Source organism: Ahaetulla prasina, chromosome 1, assembly GCF_028640845.1.
Source record: "Ahaetulla prasina isolate Xishuangbanna chromosome 1, ASM2864084v1, whole genome shotgun sequence".
Classification (NCBI taxonomy): Eukaryota; Metazoa; Chordata; class Lepidosauria; order Squamata; family Colubridae; genus Ahaetulla; species Ahaetulla prasina.
In genome coordinates, this window is record NC_080539.1 from 86405247 (window position 1) to 86428859 (window position 23613).

General features: G+C 36.1%; 4 protein-coding genes across 8 annotated transcripts in view; 2 read left to right on the forward strand and 2 right to left on the reverse strand.

The window, feature by feature from the left end:
- The window catches only part of ERMARD (ER membrane associated RNA degradation), a 40468-nt gene extending 37211 nt beyond the window's left edge, over positions 1 to 3257 (reverse strand). For both annotated transcript variants that reach the window (XM_058167320.1, XM_058167309.1), the window contains exon 1: positions 739 to 3257. The gene's annotated coding sequence lies outside the window, so the exon portion shown is untranslated. The remainder of the gene's footprint in view (positions 1 to 738) is intronic.
- Positions 294 to 15561, forward strand: PHF10 (PHD finger protein 10). Of its 4 annotated transcripts, none has more exons than XM_058167348.1 (12): positions 294 to 702; positions 3280 to 3386; positions 4087 to 4217; positions 5222 to 5299; positions 5850 to 5983; positions 6091 to 6240; positions 7569 to 7678; positions 8016 to 8178; positions 8510 to 8662; positions 14432 to 14540; positions 14743 to 14931; positions 15359 to 15561. In XM_058167348.1, the coding sequence occupies exons 1-12, from the start codon at positions 634 to 636 to the stop codon at positions 15442 to 15444; spliced, it is 1479 nt and encodes a 492-aa protein (XP_058023331.1). In that variant the 5' UTR covers positions 294 to 633; the 3' UTR covers positions 15445 to 15561. The 4 variants fall into 4 exon arrangements, with proteins under 4 accessions (XP_058023331.1, XP_058023321.1, XP_058023341.1 ...); XM_058167338.1 differs by having other exon boundaries at positions 295 to 702; positions 5216 to 5299; XM_058167358.1 differs by having other exon boundaries at positions 295 to 702; positions 5216 to 5299; positions 8016 to 8166.
- C1H6orf120 (chromosome 1 C6orf120 homolog) lies at positions 15531 to 20072 on the reverse strand. The gene is made up of 2 exons (XM_058167396.1): positions 19937 to 20072; positions 15531 to 17701 (listed from the first exon to the last, which is right to left on the reverse strand). The coding sequence occupies exon 2, from the start codon at positions 17694 to 17696 to the stop codon at positions 17136 to 17138; it is 561 nt and encodes a 186-aa protein (XP_058023379.1). The 5' UTR covers positions 17697 to 17701; positions 19937 to 20072; the 3' UTR covers positions 15531 to 17135.
- Positions 17712 to 23613, forward strand: part of WDR27 (WD repeat domain 27) — an 86201-nt gene continuing 80299 nt past the window's right edge. Inside the window, exon 1 of the mRNA XM_058167297.1 lies at positions 17712 to 18409. The gene's annotated coding sequence lies outside the window, so the exon portion shown is untranslated. The remainder of the gene's footprint in view (positions 18410 to 23613) is intronic.

Here is a 23613-nt window from a genome sequence, read left to right on the forward strand (position 1 = left end):
AAAATACATTTTTAAATATTGACTCAATACACTTCTTGACTTCACTGAGCTCATCGCCCGGCCAACTCGCTGCAGGATAACTTACACTAATATCGAAAGAAACAGCGGAATAAAAACGTTAAAGAAAGGATGCAAAATGAGGGACATACAAATAAAATACAAATGACAAAATGTTAATTAAATTAAAATATTTTAAAAATCATTTTAAAACAATTCACTCTAAATCGTTGAATTGTCCCGCAGGGAGTTAGCCGTGGCGAGTTGGCCGCACCGAATTGTCCCATTCCGCCCCCAGATGGTGACACACGCCTCTAAGAAAACAGCTGCCGCTCGTAACGAAACTGCGATCTGCTCCAATAAAGGCACTGCGTTTATAGCGCAGGCCCTAAAACCACAGGTTTCATCGCCGACTTCTGAACCAGCAATTCCAGGTTAGAAGCCGCTCGCGAAGGCAAAGATCGCGCCCTCCGCGGACAAGAAGAAAAAGAGATTCGTCGCCTGCATTGCCATCCCCGGGCCTGCAGATGGCGCCAGGCCTGAAACGGGTTGAGTGTGGGAGGGGGGGAGCGGGGTGCCTGGCGCGTGGGAGGAGAGGGCGAAGCGGTCTCTAGCCCAGCCCATCTGTGGCCGGTGATGGCGGCGGTGCTGTCCCCGCGGGTGTGCGACAGCGACCCAGCCACGCCCGGAGCCCAGTCTTTAAAGGTGAGGCGACGCGCAGGTAGAGCGTTGGGAAGTTACCTCCTTCCCGGCCTCGTAAGTCTTCTCGGTCCCCCTTCCTTCCGTCGGTGCCTGTCGTCCGATGCTCCCGGCGGCTTAACGCCATTTTCCTCCCCTCCCGAGGGGCGCCGGTCGGCTAGCCGCTCGTTCCTCCGTGGAGGGCGGCCGCGAGACCCCTCGCGGGCTGGGATTTTAATCTTTCCACCACCAACCTTCCGTGAAGAGGAGGAGCCTCCCGGGAAGGTCTCTGCCGGCTCCGCCTCATCGCCTGCTGGGACGGGGCATCTCCCGGATGGTTTCTTCCCTGGCGAGGCAGCCTCGTTTTTCTCTCTCCCCCCCCCCCCCACCCCCGACTATGCTTATCCCGCACTGGAGAGATATGGCTCTTTCCGCTTTGATTCTCAGTGTCACCTCCCGCTCTTAGTGTCTACTCTCTGAAGGCACCTGGAGGTCAAACCGTTTTTGCCACTGGGTTTTATACGCGGTGGTGGTGGTGGTTGTTGTTGGTTTTCCCTGGATCCTCTCCCACTTAACTCTCCTTTTTGAAGGACTGAACGGAAGTCGAAGAATTTTAGCTCATCCAAAGTTAAAGGAAGTTCACTGAAAGGAAATAAAGAACATAGACGCTAAACTGAACAACTGGCCGGAAAAAAGTGGGGCAGCTGGGTTGAAGGAGAGTTGTTGTTTTTTTATTAAAAAAAAAGTCTATCAATTCAATTCAGTTCAAATCTTTTATTGTCGGTGCACAACGTACGTGTAATGAGATTGGTTGAGCTCTCTTAGTGCACCCCCTCCAACACAATACAGCTCACAGGGAAGACAGAAAATCCCTAACCCAATAAATCCTATTAACAAAACCCCCAGTCCTATTTCACCAATGTGAACATGTTACACATTGCGCCGGCCCTGCAGTTCATCATAATACATAGTTATGATGTTATTTCTCATTCAGGAGTCTTGACAGCCCACAGATAAAAACTGTTCTTCAGCCTTTTTGTATGGCTGGCTATACTTCTATATCTCCTTCCTGATGGTTGGAGGGTAAAGAAGTGATGACCAGGGTGAGAGTCATCCCTGAGAATTTTCCTTACTCTTCTAAGGCAACGAGCCCTAACGATCTCATCTAGTGGTATCAGGGGACAGCCCACAATTTTTTGTGCTGTGCTCACCTCTGTAATGTTTTTCTATGCCATGCTGTGATGCAAAAAGTGAGGATGCTTTCTATTGTGGACCGGTAAAAGGAGGTCATCAATTGTTCCACCCTGTGTTTACGCAAGACCCTAAGGAAAAGGAGTCTCTGTTGGGCCTTCCTGGCCACCTGGATTGTGTTGTTTTTCCAGGTGAGGTCTTTCAGGTGAGGTCTTCACTGAGATGGACTCCCAGGAATTTAAAGGATGAAACACAGCCCCCCTCAATGTAAAGTGGAGCAGGTTCCTCTCTTCCTCTGGAAGTCCAACACCATCACCAACACTTTAGACTCCAGGGAGATTGATTTTTTTTTCTTGAAGGTTGAATTGCAAGTATGTAGATCGAAAAATGCAGCAGGCCCACTTAATCTAAGAAGAAAGAGAACCCTGTGGTACATTTATAACCTGATTATGGGGATGGGGCTTTTGATGGCTAGCCAAATTGCTACCTCCTGACTTCCCATTTCTTTAGTGTAATGCTGGGAAAGGTATTGTAGCTAGAAACCATTTGCCCTACAGAATATTAAGGTCCCATGCTGATTGATATAATAAGAAAATAATGCTGGCACCCCCTGCCTGGCCATCTGCATTCAAGCATCAAACATGTTTATTAAGAAGTAAGTCACATTGATTTCAGTGTTTCCAAGTTTACATTGCTTTAGGATTGCCTTCAGGGTGACCGTACTATTTTATTTTTTAAAGTGTGATTCTTAACTATGTGTGAGCCAAGAACTGTACAGGTAGTCCTCAACTTACAACAGGTCATTTAGTGACTGTTCAAAGTTACAGCGGCACTGAAAGAAGTGACTTGTGACTTTTTAACATAACTGTTGCAGCATCCCCATGATCATGTGATCAAAATTCAGATGCTTGCCAACTGGTTCACATTTATGGTGGTTTTAGTGTTCATGTGACCCCTTTTGCGACCTTCTGACAAGTCAATGAGGAAGCCAAATTTACTTTACAGCTATATTGCTAACAACTGCAGTGATTCACTTAACAACTATGGCAAGAAAGATGTAAAATGGGCAAAACTAACAACTCTCTCACTTAGCAACAGAAATTTTGACCTCAATTGTGTTGTAAGTTGAGGGTTACCTGTACCCAATTCCAACATGCTGTATATAGTATTATCATATATTCTAGAGTACGGTACCTGTACCTATTAGCTTTGTTGATTTCCCATGGTCTTGTGTAACTCCTTGACTTATGTTTTAATTAAATGGATAAAGAGCAGTGAAAATTCCCAGAATAAGGTATAGATGTTCACAGTTTCTTTAAGGTTTTCAAACCCAAATACTTCATATTCTTGATAAGTGTGTTCTTGGTCTTGGTATTTTGTTGCTCAATACTTGACATTATGGTATTATCTCAGGATGACATAGAAGAAAATTCAAATGATGGCAGCCAACCATCTAAAAGACGCCGCATGGGCTCAGGAGACAGCTCACGAAGTTGTGAGACTTCAAGTCAAGATCTTAGGTATTGCCATTTTTAAAAAAGTTGCTCTAGTTTGATATATTGTTTTTTCAACAAAAATAAATGCATGGTCTTTGTTATTTATTAGGGTATACAGAAACCTCATGAATTAGAACTCTGAAATGTGCTACCAATATATAAAGATAGCCAGCAGAAGAATTTGGAAAGAGGAGATTGGTACTTCTTGATAGTTCAAAATGGGGAACAGAAAGCATATTTTAGAGTAATAGCAATAGTACTTAGACTTATATACCGCTTCATAGTGCTTTTACAGCCCTCTCTAAGTGGTTTACAGAGTCAGCATACTGCCCCCATCAATCTGGGTCTTCATTTTACCCACCTCAGAAGGATGGAAGGCTGAGTCAACCTTGAGCCAGTGAGATTCGTCCTGCTGAACTGCAGCCAGCAGTCAGCTGAAGTAGCCTGCAGTGCTGCACTCTAACCACTGTGTCACTTCAGCTCTTATTTAATTAAATCATTCTTATGTTGGGGAAAATAGGAGGAAGGTGTATTGTGTATATTCACCACTTTGAGTTACCTACAAAGTAATAAGCAAAATATTTAATCATAAATGTGTCACTATATTTCCGCTCGAGTGAACTCCGGAATTTATTAAAAATATAGGGCACATGGCACTGTGGGTTCTGTTAGGACTGTGGAGTTAAATCCTCATAATTTTAATAATTTGATTTTTTGTGTTTAGTTTTAGTTATTTTCCAGCTGAAAACCTGATAGAATACAAATGGCCACCTGATGAAACTGGAGAATATTACATGCTTCAAGAACAAGTTAGTGAATACTTGGGAGTAACTTCCTTTAAGCGAAAATATCCAGGTATTCATGTTACACTTACTTACATGAAATGTTAAAATTTACACACAGTGTAGGCAGGTTTGTTCATGTGTCTTAAAAGTGCTTCCAAGCGTATAGATGATCAAATGTCTTGGTGATCTATTGCTTTTGTTTGGAAATGCTTATAGGTGGGCTTCTTCTATGTACCCATAGACTGCTATCTCCATAAGCTTTGGAACCCTTTCTGACACTTCACAGATTTGAATTAAATAAATGGCTGCAAATCTGTTACATCTGATTAAAACAAGCCATTAGCACTGAAACAGATAATTTTGAAATAATGTAGAGTTTCATATCGCTCTGTGCTCAGATGTGAGAGTTTAGCATATGTTTGGAAGTTATGTGTTTTGTGATAATGGATAATGTACGAGTCAGTTTTATGTTTCAGAGACAATGCAGTCAGTGTTAAGCCCCTTAGACTTATACTATTGCTTCTTATAATTCTTTGAAATTATCCCTAATTTGAAATTGGAGCTTTCTTGCAACTCATTCTTATATACATGGATTTGCCTATGTGCTTTAGTTTGTGGAAAAGAGCACCAGGACAAACAGCACTGTTTTATTTATTCCCACACAAAATGTTTCTCAGATTTGGCAGTTGCAATAAGTATGTTATTTCTGGCACTAATTTTTTGGGTATGGTGTTCCAGTCTTAACTGATCTTTAAAAGCTAAATAGAGTTGGACCTGGTTAGGACTTCATTCTTACAGAAGGAAAAGCAAGAATGTAAGCTAGACTGGGAAGTTAAAAAAGAATTTGGAAAAAGGCACATCAAACAGCTTCTGTATTGTAGTGAGGAAAATTATATACCTACATAGATATATTTATATATTTATGAAAAACTAAACTCAATTCAAATGAAACATTACCCAAAAGAAGCAGCATTAGCTTTTTAATTCAAGTTTTAATATTACATATTTTGAAGAAATTGCAAAAATCCTTTATGCTTTCTTACTATTTTTCCCATTGCTTTCTTGGAGATTTAGAAAGACGAGATCTATCTCACAAAGAGAAACTTTACCTCAGAGAACTAAATGTCATTACGGAAACACAGTGTACTTTAGGTAAGGACAAAAGAAAGGCACATCTGTTTTATCTACCTACCTACCTTATCTATTCATCATACTTATATAACACCACACCTACCCCTCCCAATATCAGAATAAGTGTCTCTGGGCAATGGTATGTAAGTATTTATATAATTTTGGAGGTTATTCTAATAAAATTGTGAAGATTTGAAAAGTATCCTTCAAAAGATTGTTAAATTTAGTTTGTTCTATGACTTAGAGAAAATGCAATTTGTTTCACTAAGCTCTAATTCCTAGAATATCATGTGTTTGCTAAGATATTTAGAATGTTGTAAGATAGAAATGGGCTGGGAGGAATTGGAACAGAATCAGTTTAGAAATGTCTCCCAACTTAATTCTTACATTGCATGTTGAATTTAATTTCTTGGGTTAACATGCAGTTGCCTATTATATTGTGTCTTATATTGATCTGACAACTTTAGATTGTTATAAGCCTCTAAAAAGGCTAAACATAAAAGCAAAGATTTTAATTTCACCTTCCTAATTTTTTTTTCAAAATCATTTAATTGTTTTTGATATACTTTAGGTCTAACTGCCTTGCGAAGTGATGAAGTAATTGATCTGATGATTAAAGAATACCCTGCCAAACATGCAGAGTACTCGGTTATACTTCAAGAGAAAGAACGTCAACGAATAACTGACCACTATAAAGAGTATTCTGTAAGTAACTTGTTTATGATGAATGGTTTTACAAATACAGAGCAATATAAGTACAGGATATCAAATTTCTAAAGCTTTTGTGAACTAATGGAAATTAATTGTTTCAGCAATTGCAGCAGCAGAATACCCAAAAAGTTGAAGCAAGTAAAGTTCCAGAATATATTAAGAAAGCTGCCAAGAAAGCTGCCGAATTCAACAGCAACTTAAACCGTGAACGAATGGAAGAAAGACGGGCCTACTTTGATTTACAAACACATGTAGGATACTTGCATTTTCTTGTTTCAGTTGTAAGCATAGACTTGCTTGTAATCCGGTTTCCCGAGAGATCTATGGTAATGGCAGACGACAAAGAAAAAATGTAAAAAGGACAAACATTGCATACACACTAAAGGAACAAGTAACACTAGGAACAACTAGTAAAGTTGAATTCTATTATTTGTGAATATCTACCCTATATTGTGGATGCAAAGTAACATTGGGTTTGATATTTATACAACAGTGAAAATTAGTTTTCTTGTGGCAGGAGAATGCAGGGCTGTAGAAATCTTAAAAACTACTTTGCTTTGATAAATGTTTGAGCAAACACCATTCCATCAAAGCTGCTATGCTAAACCATGTGACCTCCTTGCTTCTAATTGCAAAGCAAGCATCTTGTTTTGCTTTGTTCTGCTTTACAATTACAGTTCAGAGTTAATTTGTAAGATTTTATTTAGGGAGTGAAATAGCTTTTTTTCAAATCAAATATACTACTTCTCTAGACTACTAATGTTTTTCCCATTTATGTACAATAATGAAATATTGTTCTCAGATTAGAAACATTGTGAACTCGCAGATTATGGTCTTGCTTTCAGCCTTATTGCTAGATTTCCTTATTTCCATATAGTTTCATTCCCAATCAAGTTGTTCATTTTTTGCTTTCAAATGAGATGAAATTAACAGTTATGATCCAGGTTGCTATTGCATTTTTAACTATGATAGTAGTTTTAGTGTTTTATTTTGTAAGGAGCTATGACAAGATTAAAAAAATACAATTAAACATAGAAGCCCATAAAAAAATACAACCACATTCTATTAAAATATGGTTCTGAATTGTTTATATGAGGGAGGATATGTCATAATTTCTTTTCTTTCATCTTTCGCCTTCAAACAAAATGTAATATTACAAAAATATTTTGATTACCTCCTTTTGGTATTATTTTTATAGCTTGAAAGACAAAAATTACTACCCATACTTGTCAACCAGAAATTTGTAGATATAGGATAGAATTTTACACTACATTTATTAACTGTATATTGTCCTATATGACACCAAGTGCATTTGCCATATTATTTGAAAAGAAATGCAGACATCTGTGTTTCAGATACTCTTGAATATACAGTTTTAAATCAGTTGTGTGATCTAGTATTTGAGATATAATAGGATCATTCAAACATGTATCTTAAATTACATGATGTATTGTTAAAGGATGTATGTATGGCAAATCCATGGATGTGATATGTAATAAATATTTCTTCATTATTTAGAAAAGCTAATTTGTTCAGAAATATGAGCAATGAGCTTCTTATTTTTGTATTAACAATACAGATTATCCAGGTGCCTCAAGGAAAATATAAAATCTTACCTACAGAAAGGACAAAAGTTAGTCCTTATCCGGTGGCTCTCATACCAGGCCAGTTTCAGGAGTACTATAAAAGGTACTAGAAATTTGCTGTGATTAATGATTTTTTTAGAAATGTAGTTTGTAATATTCTGTGAAGATTTCTGCATGCATGGATCATATTACTTATTATGGGCTGGATGCTAATTCAAGTGTAACATGTAATTCTTAAAGACGTGATTAATTTATGTATTGTGAATACTCATAACATATACCCACATATATGTATTAACATCCTTTATGCACTTCGTTCTAGCATATGGTTAAAATTTTTTAAATGACTGCTAAAATACTACATTTGGTTTATCTTTTTCTGTATCACCTCATCTATTTCAATTTTAAATTCAAGTTTAAAACTTTTTACTTAACTTTAGATACTCTCCAGATGAACTTCGATATCTGCCACTAAATACAGCTCTTTACGAGCCCCCCTTAGATCCAGATCTGCCTGCACCGGATAGTGATGGAGATTCAGATGATGCAGAAGAGCGAGCAGATGAAAAGCGGAAAATCAAAGGCAATTCGGTAAACCAAAATGTGTGTGCGCCAGATATATATTTTTTAATATCAGCAATGAGTGTTGGGTTTTCTGTGGTTTGGCCTATTTTATACAGCAGTTTATTGGATTTTTAAATTACATTTTAGATCCTATTATACTTTTTATGGAGTTTATCATATTTTTTCTACATATTTATTTGTATATGCTGGGCAGGATCATTGGGCTTTGTCAGAATATACTAAGAATATATATCAATACACTAAACTAATGAGGTAGAATGTGTTATTTTGCGTTTGCTCTCGAAAGTGTTATTTTGTCTTTGCTTGTCCCATATAAAGAAGCAAAAAATAGTTTTTCTTCATGTTATAGGACAACTCATCTGGCAATGTGTCTGAAGGTGAATGCGCAGCAGAAAACCAGGAAGAACCTTTGCAGGGAAAACAAAAAACAAGAGAGAGAAATTCTACTCCAAGAAAAGAGGGTTCCAAACGATCTGTATCCAAATCGGTTCCTGGGTACAAGGTAGAAGAAAAAAGCCCCTGACTCAGCTTCTTTACTGATCAGCTTCTCTCCCTGAAATATTTAACTTTGTTTTTCAAAATATGGAACATCTGCTTACTATACTTGCCTAGCTGCTCTCCTGTTGTGCATTCCTGTTTGCTTCCTTACTTCCTGTTGCTTTATTTTACCTGGGGCCTTACTGTTTGTTACCCTGGCTGTGGAGTGGCTTCTATTTTCTGTACCTAAATGGTTCCTGAGCAATTGCAGCATGAGATCTCATTATTAAGATGGGTTTTCTCTCTCTTTTTGCCAGGGTGGAGGCAAATTGCTTTGTTTTCCGGGCTTCAAAAGGTTGATAGTTGCATATCAAATATAACATTGTGTTTTAGTTTAAAGTAGCTTGCTGACCAGTATGAACTGGAGTAGCACTGTAAAATGTAGCTAGAATATTGTAGATATATATATATATTTTCTTAACTTTTTCCAGATGAAAACTATGTAATCTGTTTATAATATAATTTGGTGTTGGCAATCTTAAAACAATTCCCCTTGTGTACGTGTAGGAAGTTGGGAGGATGAGTTTTGGCTTGAGTTTTTTAGGAAGAAATATTCAGATAGTATAATGAAAGCCTCACTGTTAGGTACAGTGAAGGTCATAAGCTGGCCTTGGAATAGGTTCTTTTCCCTATTGCTCTGTTCATTTTATGAAGAATACAAGAATGAGAAGATAGATGAACTTATTTGAATGAAGGTTGTGCTAACCTTGTAGAATAGAACCATGCTACAGGCCGTCACTTTGCAGTTTAAAAAATAGTTTGGGGATAGAAGGTTTGGAGAGATGGTGGGCTCCAAGTGAGATATTCTGGTAAAGTTTGGTTTTGTACAAATGACATAGAGGAAGTGGTTTAAGCTTACCAGGACTTAAAGAGTTATATTTTAAACAGTGATCATTATATAACATCTTTTAATTGTCAGTATTACTGGTGAATTTCAGTTTTGAACTAACTGAAATTTTAGATTGAAATTTATATTGAGGATAAAGAAAATAAGCTGGAAGCTATTTGTTTACCAATAAAATTTGCTAACCAGTAAATTTTGCTTACAAAGAATAAGGCATATATTTATATGTTTGAAGGGTTGTAAGAAAGTAAGTTAAGGAAATAGTCCTGTAATCCAAAAAGTGATTAGGTAGTATGAAGCCTGAGAAGTTACATAGTACAAGTAACATGATTTTGAAATATTATAAACCATTTTCCAACTACGTAACTTATATATTGAATGTATTACAGAATCATACAAAGTACAGGACTCCAATCACTTTTCAGTTAGTGTTGAGTAGCTTTCTTTAAAAAAAAAAAGATTCCAAATACCATTTATCTGCATTAATGCACGATTTCAGATACTTGTGCAAAAATATTACCGTAAATGCTAGGAACCATTTCTTTTAAGGAGAAGTTTTTAAAAATGATACAGAAAATGTTTAATTTTTTGTAGACATGTCTATTTTTACATAACAGCCTTGCAAAATGTTTTATTTCATTGCAGCTTCAAGTGTGTGCTAGTAATTTATATGATTAACTTATGAAATCCAAAGATGAAGCTTAGGAAGGCATTATAAAATTTTGAATTTGAGGTATTATGTGAGAAAAATCCATGCATACAGAAATGCCTGGCTAGTTTCTTGTGAAGGCACTGTAACAAAAACCAATATACAAATTTTTGATTGCTAAAGGTACTTTTATTTTCTTATATATATTCTTCAAAATTTAGGTTTAAAAATGAATCCAAATGATTACTACTCACTGGTTCAAACCCATCCATATAAAGTTTATCTATGGAGAAGTATTGGGAATTCTTTAATCTTAATGAGGTTAGAATATGAGAATTATCAGACTGATTAGAAAATAAAACAGTGCATTTTTTCACTTTAGAGTAACTAACTCTATATAAGAGCTAGTTTTAAATATCTAATACAATGTGTGTTATGGAACTAATATGATATGAACATCTTTATCAGTTATTGATTGCATTTGATATATCATGTGCCTAAATAAGCCTACAAATGGGGATTTAATTATTCCCAGGAACCATTAATAGTTACAATGATTTTATTGCATAGTGTTCACCACATATATTAGATTATTTCTCTATTTGCATTTTAAAACTAAGATTTAACTGTAAGAGCTTTTAGGAAAGATAAGCAAAATGTTAATACATATATTACAAGTATTACAAATGGATTTCTTATATTTACCTTTTTTCCAAACAGGCAGATTGATTTTTATTAATTTGTTAAACCATCTATCTTTTTTAATGGGGGCATCATTCTTATTACCCTTCCTCAATAGCTATTGTTCTAAAAGATGAAGGACTGATGATTATAATTGTCATGGCAGTATTCTCAGAGTAAGGGAGAGATCCATGTCTGCATATTTCAGTAAAAAATAGATTGAAGTACAAGTCTGTTAACTAATTATCCCACTCTTTCTTTATATTCCATAACTCTGATTTACATTAATTTGCTTAGAAAAGAAGAAAGGTTTGTTTCCAGGCAGTGTAATTTCTAGAAATACAGCATGTTTATGTATTTGAGGATAAACTACAAATTCCGTTGGTGTGGTTCAGACATATCATTTCATATTCAATATACAAAGCACAAAGCTTTATTGAAGTATGGAGATGGAACATGTTCTCCTACTTACTGTTTCTCTTGCTTCAGAATAATTTTCCCTCTTTGTCCACTCTTTGCTTCTCCAGCTTTGGAGAAGACTCCTTGGTTTACTCAGTCAGTTTCATGAAAACAAAAAACTTGGCTCAACATCCCAAAGTCACTGAAGCCAAGACTCATTCCCCTTGCTTTATTTAGAACTGACAGGTGAATATGAATTTGGCCGGTATACAGGATTGCAGTTTTAGTCTAAAATGAATTTTTGAAGCAGTAGGATTGAAAATCTTACTATTCTTTTGCTTGTTAACTTGAAGATGACCAGAATGTCACTAAATCAGGCAGGCCATGTTTTCCAGTGATCCTCCAATGTCATTTTAATTTCTTTTTAGAATCGCTCCCTAATATGAATAGACTTTCCTTTTTAATTTTTCATTTCTATAGGAGAGACATCCATTTTTGGATGTTCTTTTAAATTGGTATGTTGTGACTATTTTATTCCTAGATTTATAGAATTGAGATTTGGGGAAATTTCACATTATTGTTAAATGCCTCTTTGCTGGTGCAGTACCTAGACTGCACAGAAATATTAACTGCACTTAACTCAGTACAGGTATAGCAGCGGAAAGATAGTTTTGCATTGGGTGATTGAGAGGCAGCTTGCTGCTACATACTGTAGCAGTAGGTATGCATACAGTAAAAGCAAGTGTATTTTCTAATTGTTATCTTGATATAGTTTAAAACACAATGAACTTTATAGAATGTAGCAGTACAAAAGGTGGATGCTGCAGAATTGGGTTTATTCTTTTCTTTGGGAGGAGCAGGGTATAAAAAGGTATGCAAGTAGGATTAGAATAGCAAATAAAAAATATATGTCTGTTTCCACCATGGTTATTTATTATTTTGTAGAGATATTTGTGAATGTTAGACTCCTTTATCATTTCATTATATTTATGTATAAAACAGGTGGACTATGATTTTTTTTAAAAAAATAAATAAGCAAAAATATTGAATGCCTCTGTCATCTTTTTAAAAAGAGCTATTTATAAATGCCTTGTGGGTGTTTAAACAAAACTGTGGAGGCCGAGCATACTACATAAATAATTTCTGAAATTAGGCTAATACATAATAAACACATATTAACTCCTTCAAATTTTATATTTATTTAGTTAATAATTGCAATTATCTAGAACTGAAGTTATCTATAATCGGAATAATTCAAATTTACTCTGCTTCTTTCGGCATTATTAAAGTATTCCTGATAGAGATGTGTATAGCAGAGTGATGCCTGCACACTTTTCATTCTTTCATCAATAAATGTTATGTTCTTACTTTGATACATCCTTTTTCTGTTAAGAGCAAAGCTGTTGTTACAATTATTACCTTGTAGTTTGTAGCCATTTAGATGAAGTAAGCAACTATCCACCCATGTTTCCATGTTGTCAATATAATATGAGAAGAAATTGGTATCAGAGTTAGAGGTTGTGTTGGATTCATTTAGTGTCTTTTCTTGCAGGAAATGTACCTGTTATAGCATGAACAATTGATTATTATTTAAGACCTAACATCTTAAAAAAATATGTACCTCTGGTCTAAAATCTCCTCACCAGCATCGTTTCCTTCATGTTCTGATTCATCAATGTCAAACTTAAACATTGGTGCTCTCTTCCTCAGTATCACATAAAGGCAGGACCTGTTGTCCTTGAACATAAATGCAGGGAAAACAAAAATGTGCAAACTATATCCAAGGAATAAGATTAAAATTTGTCACATTAAAATATATAAATTACTGCACCTATTTTAGTTGTTATAGAGTTTAATAATTTGTGGCTTTTTACAAATTCAGATATTTAAAGGGGAAAATAATCATTAGGGTAGCATACATGTGATTCCAGCTACATAGTTCAAATGTTATACAAATTAAATGTGTATTGTTTTCTGTTATATATTAAAGTTTTACATGGAAATGTATCTAAATTTGAAAGAAAAATTCGTCAAATAATTTCACCAATGTTTGATAAATCTTAGCAATTTTTATTACCATAACAATTCAAACAAATTGAGAACTACATATTTAAGGTTAGGGAGGCAATTTATTGAAAGGTAATTTACAAAACGCTTTCATTACAAGCCACATGAAAATGATATATTAAGTATCTGGAGTACTTTTGATTATCCAATGTTACTTGATCAAAGGAACTTATATTTTTCTCCCTTCAATATTAATCTCAAATCTACACTTTAGGATTCCCCAAAAATGTCGAGCAGGTGGTGGTGGTGGCAGGAGGGTTTTGGAATTGAAATGACATAATACATTATTTTCAAATGATAGTAGTTCTCTTACATGCAGAAAAAGCACTTGTTGACATGAATGGTATAAGATTATGATTAGGGAAGATACTTGAAATTCTAATAATGTTATTACCAAGAGACACTCCTTATAATGATCACATTTTGTCAGGCACAGAGTAAAACAATTTGTATTATTTGTACAAATTGAAGATATAGGTTGTTTAGGAAGACAGAGTATAATGGATGCAATCCATGGAACAAATGTATAAAATTTGTTTTCTGTGCAGATGTAAAAATTGCTTGCAATTGATAGTTGTTGGTCCTTATTGTCACAAAGTACCAATTTCAGCTTGTTTGCTTACATCTACATAAAATTTATTTTGTTTGCTGATGAAATAAACAGGTTTTAATCAGCCTGTGCATTAGACAAAAATATACTTAGAATTTTCAATATATAATTTCAATACTATACTGCATGGAGAGTTAAAACGATTAGCTTAAATCTACATTTGAAGAATTATGTGTTAACGATTTCATACACATTCATCTTACATAAGGAGATTAAAAATTCAATTATCCTTTTAAAAATACATTGATTTGATTAGTTGTGATTTATTATACATTATATTATTTCACTTTGCATGTGTTTAAAATAGTCTCTGTTCCAGTGTTTTTCATATAATCAATACCTATCAATTTTTAATCATATCCTGTGTTCTACACCACCCAGGTTTGTTAATTTATAGAAATTTAAATAACACACATTCTTTTTTAAAAAAAAACCTGTATCAATTCTTCCGGAATGAATTTATAGCCCTCTTCTACCCTTCCAGCCAAAGGCCATTCCAAATGCTATATGTGGAATTTGTCTGAAGGGTAAGGAGTCCAACAAGAAAGGGAAGTCTGAAGCACTTATACACTGCTCCCAATGTGAAAACAGTGGTAAGTAACAAATCTGCTTTAAATGTGTCTTTGTTAAATTGAAACAAAAAATAACAATCAAACTACATTTTTTGCAGTTACTAAAGTTTAATTAGCACATTTGGTACACTGATTTAAAGTAAATTTTATAAAATAAAATCATTTTAGTCTTGTCACGATCCTTCATATAATTATTCTAGTAATGATACTGGTTTTGATCTAGGACATCCTTCCTGTTTGGATATGTCTGCAGAGCTTGTTGCAATAATTAAGACCTATCCTTGGCAATGTATGGAGTGTAAAACATGCATTATATGCGGGCAGCCTCACCATGAGGAAGAAATGATGTTCTGTGATGTGTGTGATCGTGGCTATCATACATTTTGTGTGGGGCTTGGTGCTATCCCTTCAGGTAATTATATCAATTACACTTGTTCAGAGGCTGAACTAAAATTCAAGATTTGGATTGCTTTTTTCTTTTGAAAAGATTGTACATCTATTACATGAAGTGAATCTTGTGTTAACTATCCATTCTACTGACATTCTGAGTGTAGCTAAAACTTTTATTACTTTATGCTTACAGTATCTTAAAGTTTATTTAGGGGAGTGAATATGAATGTATTATCTTAAATCTGAGCACATTCGTTACTGGAATATGACTATTGAGTCAAGTATCTTTTTTAATAGGAGGGGCATAAAAACCTAGTTACAAATGTAATTTTATAACAAACATATGCTACATACTCATTAATATCCCCACTTCCCACATACAGCTGCAGTATCCTTTTTAGACTACTTGGCAATTGGTCATCTTTTAATTGACAGCTCTAATTTTGTAGGTCGCTGGATTTGTGACTGTTGTGAAAGACAACCCCCAATTCCCAGGGGCAGAGGAAGAAGAGGGAAGAGCAGCAAAGAAGGATAACTGCATATTAACTTCACAAAAACTAGTGCTAAACTTGGTGCTACTCTATTTACCACTGTACAAGGAAAAACACCACTCAAAAACAGTTTCACCAAATAAAACTCTTTTTAATTTTAACATGGTGAGGAAGGTTATTCAGTATCTTTTGTTGCATTAAAGACAGAGGTGAACATATCTGTATTATGTATTTTTATAATTTGTCTTATAGATTTTGTTCTGCATAATCATCATTTTTATAAAAAACAATTGCAGAGTAATTACTTTTGTCCTCCACCCTATTCAAGGAAAATATTATTAAATTCAAGAGTATTAGTAGAGTAACAATTCTCTCTAAATCACAAAATAAAACACTTCACTAAGTATACAGGTTTCTTGCATAATCAATTAGCATCTTATTTGTTTGAATATGATGCTATTATTGTGAAATTAAAGTGTATTGTAGGAACCAAACTTAATTTAAGTCAAGTGAACTCAAGTCAACTGAATCTTGAATAATTCTCGTTTCTTTCCGTCTAAAAGTCCTTCGGGAGTCCTGAGTCCTTCGGGAGAAGGGCGGTATAAAAATCGAATAAATAATAATAATAATAATAAAAGGAGTCTGGCCATTCCAGCTGTCTAGATAGCTGTCACACACTTTAGAACAAAAACACAGAATTGTCATTCTACTAATTTCTTATTGATACTCTTCTAATCTTTCATTTCTTCTATATGCCAAGACCAGAAAATGAATATGAATGCATGCCAAGGTCTTAAGAGAACAAGTCAGTTTTGGAAACATACTAGTGTTCCATACAGTGATAAGTGATTTAGTTTCTAGTGTAATGTAATGAATGGTTTGCTAAACAGTTCCCTGAAATTAATGTAGATTTGGCAAAAATTTCAACTCCCAGTCCTTTCTTTTCCCTTACTTCTTTCCTGGTAGTATAATAGTTTTTTCTAGTATTTTTCCTCTTCAAGGCATTTATTCAGAACATATCGTATTCATTTGCAAAACATTTCAGCTTCTACCTTTCCAGTGATCTCATAGAACTTGGAGGAATTCTGGAACAAGGAAGTTCAGGTATTGTTCCCTAAAGCTGCCAGTAGGATGGTACTTCCTAGTAGGTGATAACTATGAATCTATAATTACATGATTTTAAGTCGATATAGATGCGCTTGCACTGTGGAAAATGATTTGAAATTAATGGGCTAAAAATTCTAACATCAATATTTCACGTTTGAAATCTTCATGCTTACTTATAAGTAATTCTGTATTCAGGTTGCTTCAATTTAAAATAGATTTTAGTGGTGGTTGGAAAAGCAGATGAAGTCTTTTCCAGAATTCATTCTTCAAATCTTTCTCATGTAAGTATTTCTATTTTGGCCAAAGAAGATAGTCTTACATCTATCTTAATATAGGTATATAGATATATAACATTATTTGTGAATATATTAACAAATGTGATGAAATACTGAGCATGAATTCATATTTCTACAATTTTGAAGTTTTATTGAAAATCACAGTGAATTGTAGCATCCATTAGTATTCACCCTGATCAGTTAAGAGAAAACCATACAAATACTGTGCCTGCTACAATATAGCACTGGGGAAAGTTTACATTATAAAAATAATTATGGCTTTATTTTCCGATCCACAGTTTAAAACAGCATTCAATCATTTGTACAGATTGCTCACACCCAAAGCTATAAATCTAAAAGAGAATTTCAAGTATTAATTTTAGTATTCCAATCAATATAGTCCAAAAGACTGATTCCTCATCTTGATACTCATCTTCTGTTGAATGAAACTTCTTCTGGTTCATTTTCATTTCTTCTGGATTGTATGAGCCACCACCAAATGGAGATTCTACAATTGTTTGATCATAGTACACTTTCATTTCAAATTCACTTTCCAAATGAGAGGGATGACCATAAATTCCAATTCCCACTGGGCGACGAAAGTGTGCTGGCACATAAACCACATCTTGACCACAAGTTACAGACTGTAATTCATAATCATCAAAACTGGGATGAAGAGTTACATCAGATACATACAAGTCTGCATCACCTTTTAAACTCTGCATCTGAAGCACTATTTTCCCTTCATGATTTAGTCTCAAGTAGCTGTAATTTCCAGCACCAATCTGACCTTGAACTACATGCAGGAGAATCCATTCTTCAGGTACATCCCCATCCTCATTAAAAGCACTTGTTATAAGAAGTCCTTGAAAAGTAAACAGTATTACTAGTATCCTCTTGTAGTAAGGGGCCATCACACCTGTGTTGGATATAAAATAAACCTGTGACTGAAGTAACCTCCAGATACCATGTTCTATCACTCTTGTAAAAAAGTAACAAAAAAACTAGTAGTTTAAACAAACTATTAATATTGAATAAATATAGAAAGGTTATCCCTCTGGAAAATCAGTCAGACACTCTTCTGAAAAAGTTTATACCACCGGGATGTCAGGGCCAAGTTGATACTACAGATCGAAAGCATTGTCATTAATATTTTAGTAGTAAATGTGATCTTTATAAACATGATAGAAGTAGGCTATTTTGCATGAACATGGCCTCAGAAATAGGCATCTGTGATTTATTTAAATTTCAGCAAGAGCATATAGATTTGTTTTTCTGTAGAACACAGTTTTTTTTCTCCTTTAAATAATTACACAGTAGTTCTATACCGCTATAGGAATATATGAAAATTAGGACTATTCCATACATTTCCTGTCATGCTTCAAATATAATTTTATAAACACACTAAACATAGATTGGATCTTAAATATATACAGAGGCAGCATGTTTTCATACAGTGACTGCATATCTTAACCTATCTTAATCTATAGATTCTGAAGGCAGAAAGAATCCCAGTCTTACAATACCCTGGAACAGCAATTCTCCCTCTGTGTCCTGAAATCGCAGGACAAGAGAGGAATATACACTGCTTTTCATCAGTCAGAAGCAGGGGACTACAACCTAAAAGGTAACATTAATTCCTCATAATTTGCTAAGCAGGGCTTTTTTTGGGAGGGAGCAGGAAAATAGAGAACAGACATAAAAGTGAAACTATAGAAATGCATCCCAAGCACAGGGCACCAGGTACCACAAATAACAGGAGGCTTCCTCTCAAGTTAAATCCTAGTGGACAATCACTTAAATATGACAGCAGTATGCTGCAGCTGTCAAAGTCAACACAGTTCTAGGCTGCATTAACGGAGGGATAGAATCAAGATCATGTGAAGTGTTAATACTACTTTATAATGCCTTGGTAAGGCCACACTTAGAATACTGCATCCAATTCTGGTCGCCAGGATGTAAAAAAAGATGATGCGGCTCTAGAAAGAATGCAAAGAAGAGCAACAAAAATGATTAGGGGACTGGAGGCTAAAACATAAAGAATGGTTGCTGGAATTGGATATGTCTAGTTTAATGAAAAGAAGGCCTAGGGGTGACAGGATAGCAATGTTTAGATATCTGAGGAGCTGCCACAAAGAAGTGAGAGTCAAGCTATTCTTCAAAGCACCTGAGGGCAGGGCAAGAAGCCATGGGTGGAAATCGAGGAGACAAGCAACCTAGAACTATTTATTTATTTATTTAGTCACACACTATATATAAGCATAAGCATGAAATAACTATACAATATATAAGCATATATATAAGCATAAGTATGTAATAACTATATTAATTGATATAATGAAAAGAAACAATAGGACAGGAACGGTAGGCTAACTAACTAAGGAGAAATTTCCTGACAGAACAATCAGTGGAACAACTTGCCTCCAGAAGTTGTGAATGCTCCAACACAGGAAGTTTTTAAGAAGCGATTGGAGAGCCATTTGTCTGAAATGGTATATAGTGTTTCCTGCCTGAGTAGGGGGGTTGGACTAGAGAGATCTCCAAGGTCCCTTCCTAATCCGTTATTCTATATTTTAAACCGAATTTAGCCTCAACGTAGGAAGTTACCAGAGCTATAAACTCGCTGCCCTGCAGAATCTGACCCCGGTGATTGCTCCTTTATTTATACCAAATTGAATCCACCCCCGCGAGGAGATTTGCAATCCTGACCACAGGAAAGAGAAAGAAAGAGAGAGAGGCAGAGAGGAGGGTGAGCGCAATCTGAGGGGATGACAGAGAAGGCCCACCGGACAGCGTGTAAAGAAACTTAGAAACCCGGTCCGGAAGGAAATCGCCGCCTTTTCGGGAGCCACCCACTTTTCCCTTCAATTCTCCCGCTTCTTCAGGGCTTCGGGAAGAGTCTGCCGGGGTGGAGGTGGGGTTCGGGGGGTAGAAGAGCCCCGCGCGCACACAAAGTAAACGGGATCTGTCGCTTAACGCCGCCCGAGTCTTTTTAACTCTTCAGCAGCGCCCTATAGAACCCGCCAGGCAAGAGACGGGCCACTCCCCCCAGCCTCGCGCAAGGGCTCGCGCAGCTCTCCTCGACCTCTCCCCCCCACCTTTCCCTCCCTCGGCTTGTCCCGGGCCCAATTTGTCCCCCACCCCCCAAACTCACCCTATCGCGGAGCCACTTCGCTTGCTTTCCCAGTCACCATCGATGAGGCTCCCAGAATCTTTTGACAGAACGACAATCTATCTCACTACGAGACTACCGTGTAGCTTCGCGAGATTTCGACTCGAGCTTGCTCTCCTGATTTTTGTTCTGCGAAGCAAAAAAAAAAGGGCGGAGCGATGACTGGGAGGGATTATCCGAAGAAATGGTCTCGTTCTATCACCGTGGCAACAGAAAACAGGTCGTGAGCCGAGGCTGAAGAGCGGTCAACCATTGGCTGAAAGGAACTTTGCGGGTAGCGCTGGTGGGATATTGCCAGCAACCATTGGCTGCTTCTTGTCGTGGATGTTATTATTAGAAAAGTTTGAAATACGTGCATTGCCCTTCGTTGTCTTACTTTACTCGAAGCGTGAAAGTAATTCATAAGAATGAGATGTTTTAGATGTTTTTAATGGCAAGATAAGGAGAGGCCACTATTAAAAAAATCATCTGTCGCAGCATTTTTCAAAGCAGCGAACAAAACTAACAAAAGTGTAAAATAAGCAACAATGATAAATATATGTATAATTGAACTGATTTGTAGGTGATGCTGCAAGTATGATTGATTTTCTACTAGCAATAACCATGATTTCCCTAATTTCTAAGGGGCCAGAAACTTGTTAATTGAGTAGTTTTCCTTTATTATTGCTGTCTTAGCCAAAGGAGTTCACAAAGGAAGCTTGGGGTAGTGAAGGAAATAGACATATTTAAAAAGTGTGTTGTGATGTCACAATGTAAGCTCTTTAAGTACTTGATCTGATTAGCATACAGCTAAAAGAGGCTGCATATGAAGTGACAACTCATGGACATGTAAGAAGTGGCCTACAAAAAATTATGCCAGAATGTATGTTTGTGTGTGTGTATTTAAATTACTATAAGCTTTCATTAAAATACTTCATTCTGTTCCCTAAACATACATATCAAGATTTTGAAAAAAAGATATTTTGAAATGTGTTAGGACAATACAATCATAATCAACTGTAGCAGTGGAATACATAAAATAAGTTTAAATAAGTCTGAAGTCCATATCTATGTGCATGTCCATATGTATACCAAAAATACAGTTTTGTATGTGGTTTGTGTGTCTTTGTTGTGTGTGTCCTTGTATGTATATGAATATGAAATTTTGCATATATAACAGTATAGAAAATCAGCAATTTAGATTGCAGGAATTCTGTACAACATATGTAACCTAGGTGTATAGTATAGCGAGGTCAGGATCACTAAATAGCAGCCTATACAAAAGTGGGCACTAATTATCCATTAAGGCAGAACTGAATGGTCATTTTGATTGAGACAATATGCCTTTTAGGTAAAATAGTGAAAATCTAAGTTGCATAATCGTTCATGTCACCATTTTTAAAATCAAATTTTCTTAATTATGTATGGTACTCATAGAGAAAAATATAGATGTTTTGATCTACTGTCATTTTTTGTTATGTAAACATAGTACAGTAACCCCCTTGAATAGTGTATGTTTAACAACAATCATTTTGCTCTTGATTATTTGTTCTTTAAGAAGACAGTTATTTTTCTGGAACCGTTCTGGACTTGCAGGCAAACTTTCAAAGATACAATTCTTTCCAGGAAAATGACATAGATAAATCGCCCACATATCGGTTTTGAGCTTGGCATGTTACCCCTAAAAACCGGTTGGAAAAGGAAAGAGAAAAGCATCTCCATCCCATACAGAACAGCGCAATTCTTCCCGGCTCTTGAACGAAACCCACAGGAAGACGAAAGCAACGTCTAGAATTGGCTCCGTGGCTTTGCCGTAAGCATCGTTGCTGCCTAGGAAACCAGGCGGCCGTCACCTTCCAGCTGGGAAAGATTTACGTTCGCTTCCTAATCTTGCATAACTGGAGACGGCGACCAACACTCTTGGCAGCCACGCACGGTAAAGGCAATAACGAGGATCTTTTTCCCGAGCCAGAGGCTGCTTTGGGATTGACGTCCTCGCGGGTTGACTTGCAGCCACGCTGAAAAAAGTGCGGCGGGCTGCATATTTGGCGACCGGGCTACCCCGCTGCAGGGATCACGACGGATCGTGATTCCGTCCCCCACGGTCGTGGATGTTTCACGCGCCACTGTTACCGCGGAATCCTCGCTGGAGAAAGTCTGGACGAAGTTCAGTTCTTCCCCAGGATTCTTTCTCTCGTGGACCTCTTTGTCGCTGAAAAAACAAGGACGCAGTCCAATGACGGGCTTGCACCGTGGTTGGTTTCTCCGCGATAGCAAAGCAGAACTGTCTTGAGCTCAGGCAGTTTGCAGAACTAAAATAAATAAATAAATGTATTTTAGAGGTACCTGATCTGACCTACCAAAATCCAGAGAACTACTGGATTGGCAGCAATGATATATTAAAAAAAAGGAGTTCTTTGTTGTCTAGTGGTTGACCAGAAATTTGCAAGATCTGGAAGCATTCTATAAACCAATCTGGCTGGGTTCTCATAAGGTAGCAAGCCTTAAATAAGCTTACTTCATGGTACTTCAAGAAAATGTGATCTTGTGAGGACTATAAGAACTGTAGTTGCAAGGCTAAAAGATCCACATGAATCCCAGCTCTTTGCTGCATTTCTTGGCTTATGTTTTCCAATATCCTCTTTCTGACCAGGAACAAATTAAAACCAGTAAAATATATTTGTTTTCTACATCACAACTGATAATATCTAAAATGTTCAAATGGTATCTGAAGGATTATTATAAGTCTAGGTTTCCATATATAATATGATTTATACTTTTATAATGAAATCCTACGCTATAATTTAATAATTTAATTATTAATTTTAATTAAGGCACAGAATTTTATTCTACAGAAGTTTATTGAGTAACTTCTATATGTCATTCACAGAACTTCACCAAATTCCTTAATGCTGTTACCATTGTTCTTTTTAGAAAAATCCACTGAGGAAGACAGTTAGGGTATCAGTCTGTGCAGTCTTTTTGAATGGTAGCACTAGGAATTCTCTAATCCAGTGGCCCCCAAATGGTTGGGCTCCGGGGACTGGTTTCCTGGAGAGACGTTTTTCTGTGGACCAAAGGGGGTGGGGTTTTGCTTGCTTCCTCCATCCTGTGGATGGGGCTTCGCTTGTTTGCACAGCCCAGTTTCTGGCATGCAGTGGTGGCCCTGTTCTAATCTGCAAATGTCCAGATGAAAAAAAGAAAGTAAATTCTCAGGATGCTTCCAGATAGAGGCTCTTAAGTGTTGGAGTGTTTCAGTGTAAACTACAAAAATAATTGCAAGTGACAACTGATCTTCTGGAGAAGCCAACTTTATTTTAAAGCAGCAAGGATTGTTTGACAGCAATCCCTATCATTGCTTGTATTTAATAGAATTGTTGGAATTTAGAGTTCAGAAATTCTAACTCCTGCTTCTATCTGCAGTCCCTCATACTTATCCAATGGAATTGCACATTTTAGTGTAATATTATTAATATAAATTCATATTTTAAATACACTGCGTCAATCACTTTATCTTAAATGATTTAAATGAGGATTATTCAATTATTTTATAACTTTGGGAAACTAAACTAGACCCTTGACTACTTTCACTAAGGATAAAGTACTATACACAATATTTTGAATGGTATGTAAATACAAAACAGCTCTAAATATAATGAATGATATAATTATATTCAATT

Bases quoted from the DNA above. Each gene is read 5' to 3' on its own strand.
- PHF10 (XM_058167338.1), top strand. From the start codon at position 634: ATGGCGGCGGTGCTGTCCCCGCGGGTGTGCGACAGCGACCCAGCCACG. The intron at 703-3,279 runs GTGAGGCGACGC...GTATTATCTCAG, and splicing joins CCGGAGCCCAGTCTTTAAAG to GATGACATAGAAGAAAATTC. The intron at 5,984-6,090 runs GTAAGTAACTTG...TAATTGTTTCAG, and splicing joins ACCACTATAAAGAGTATTCT to CAATTGCAGCAGCAGAATAC.
- C1H6orf120 (XM_058167396.1), bottom strand. From the start codon at position 17,696: ATGGCCCCTTACTACAAGAGGATACTAGTAATACTGTTTACTTTTCAA.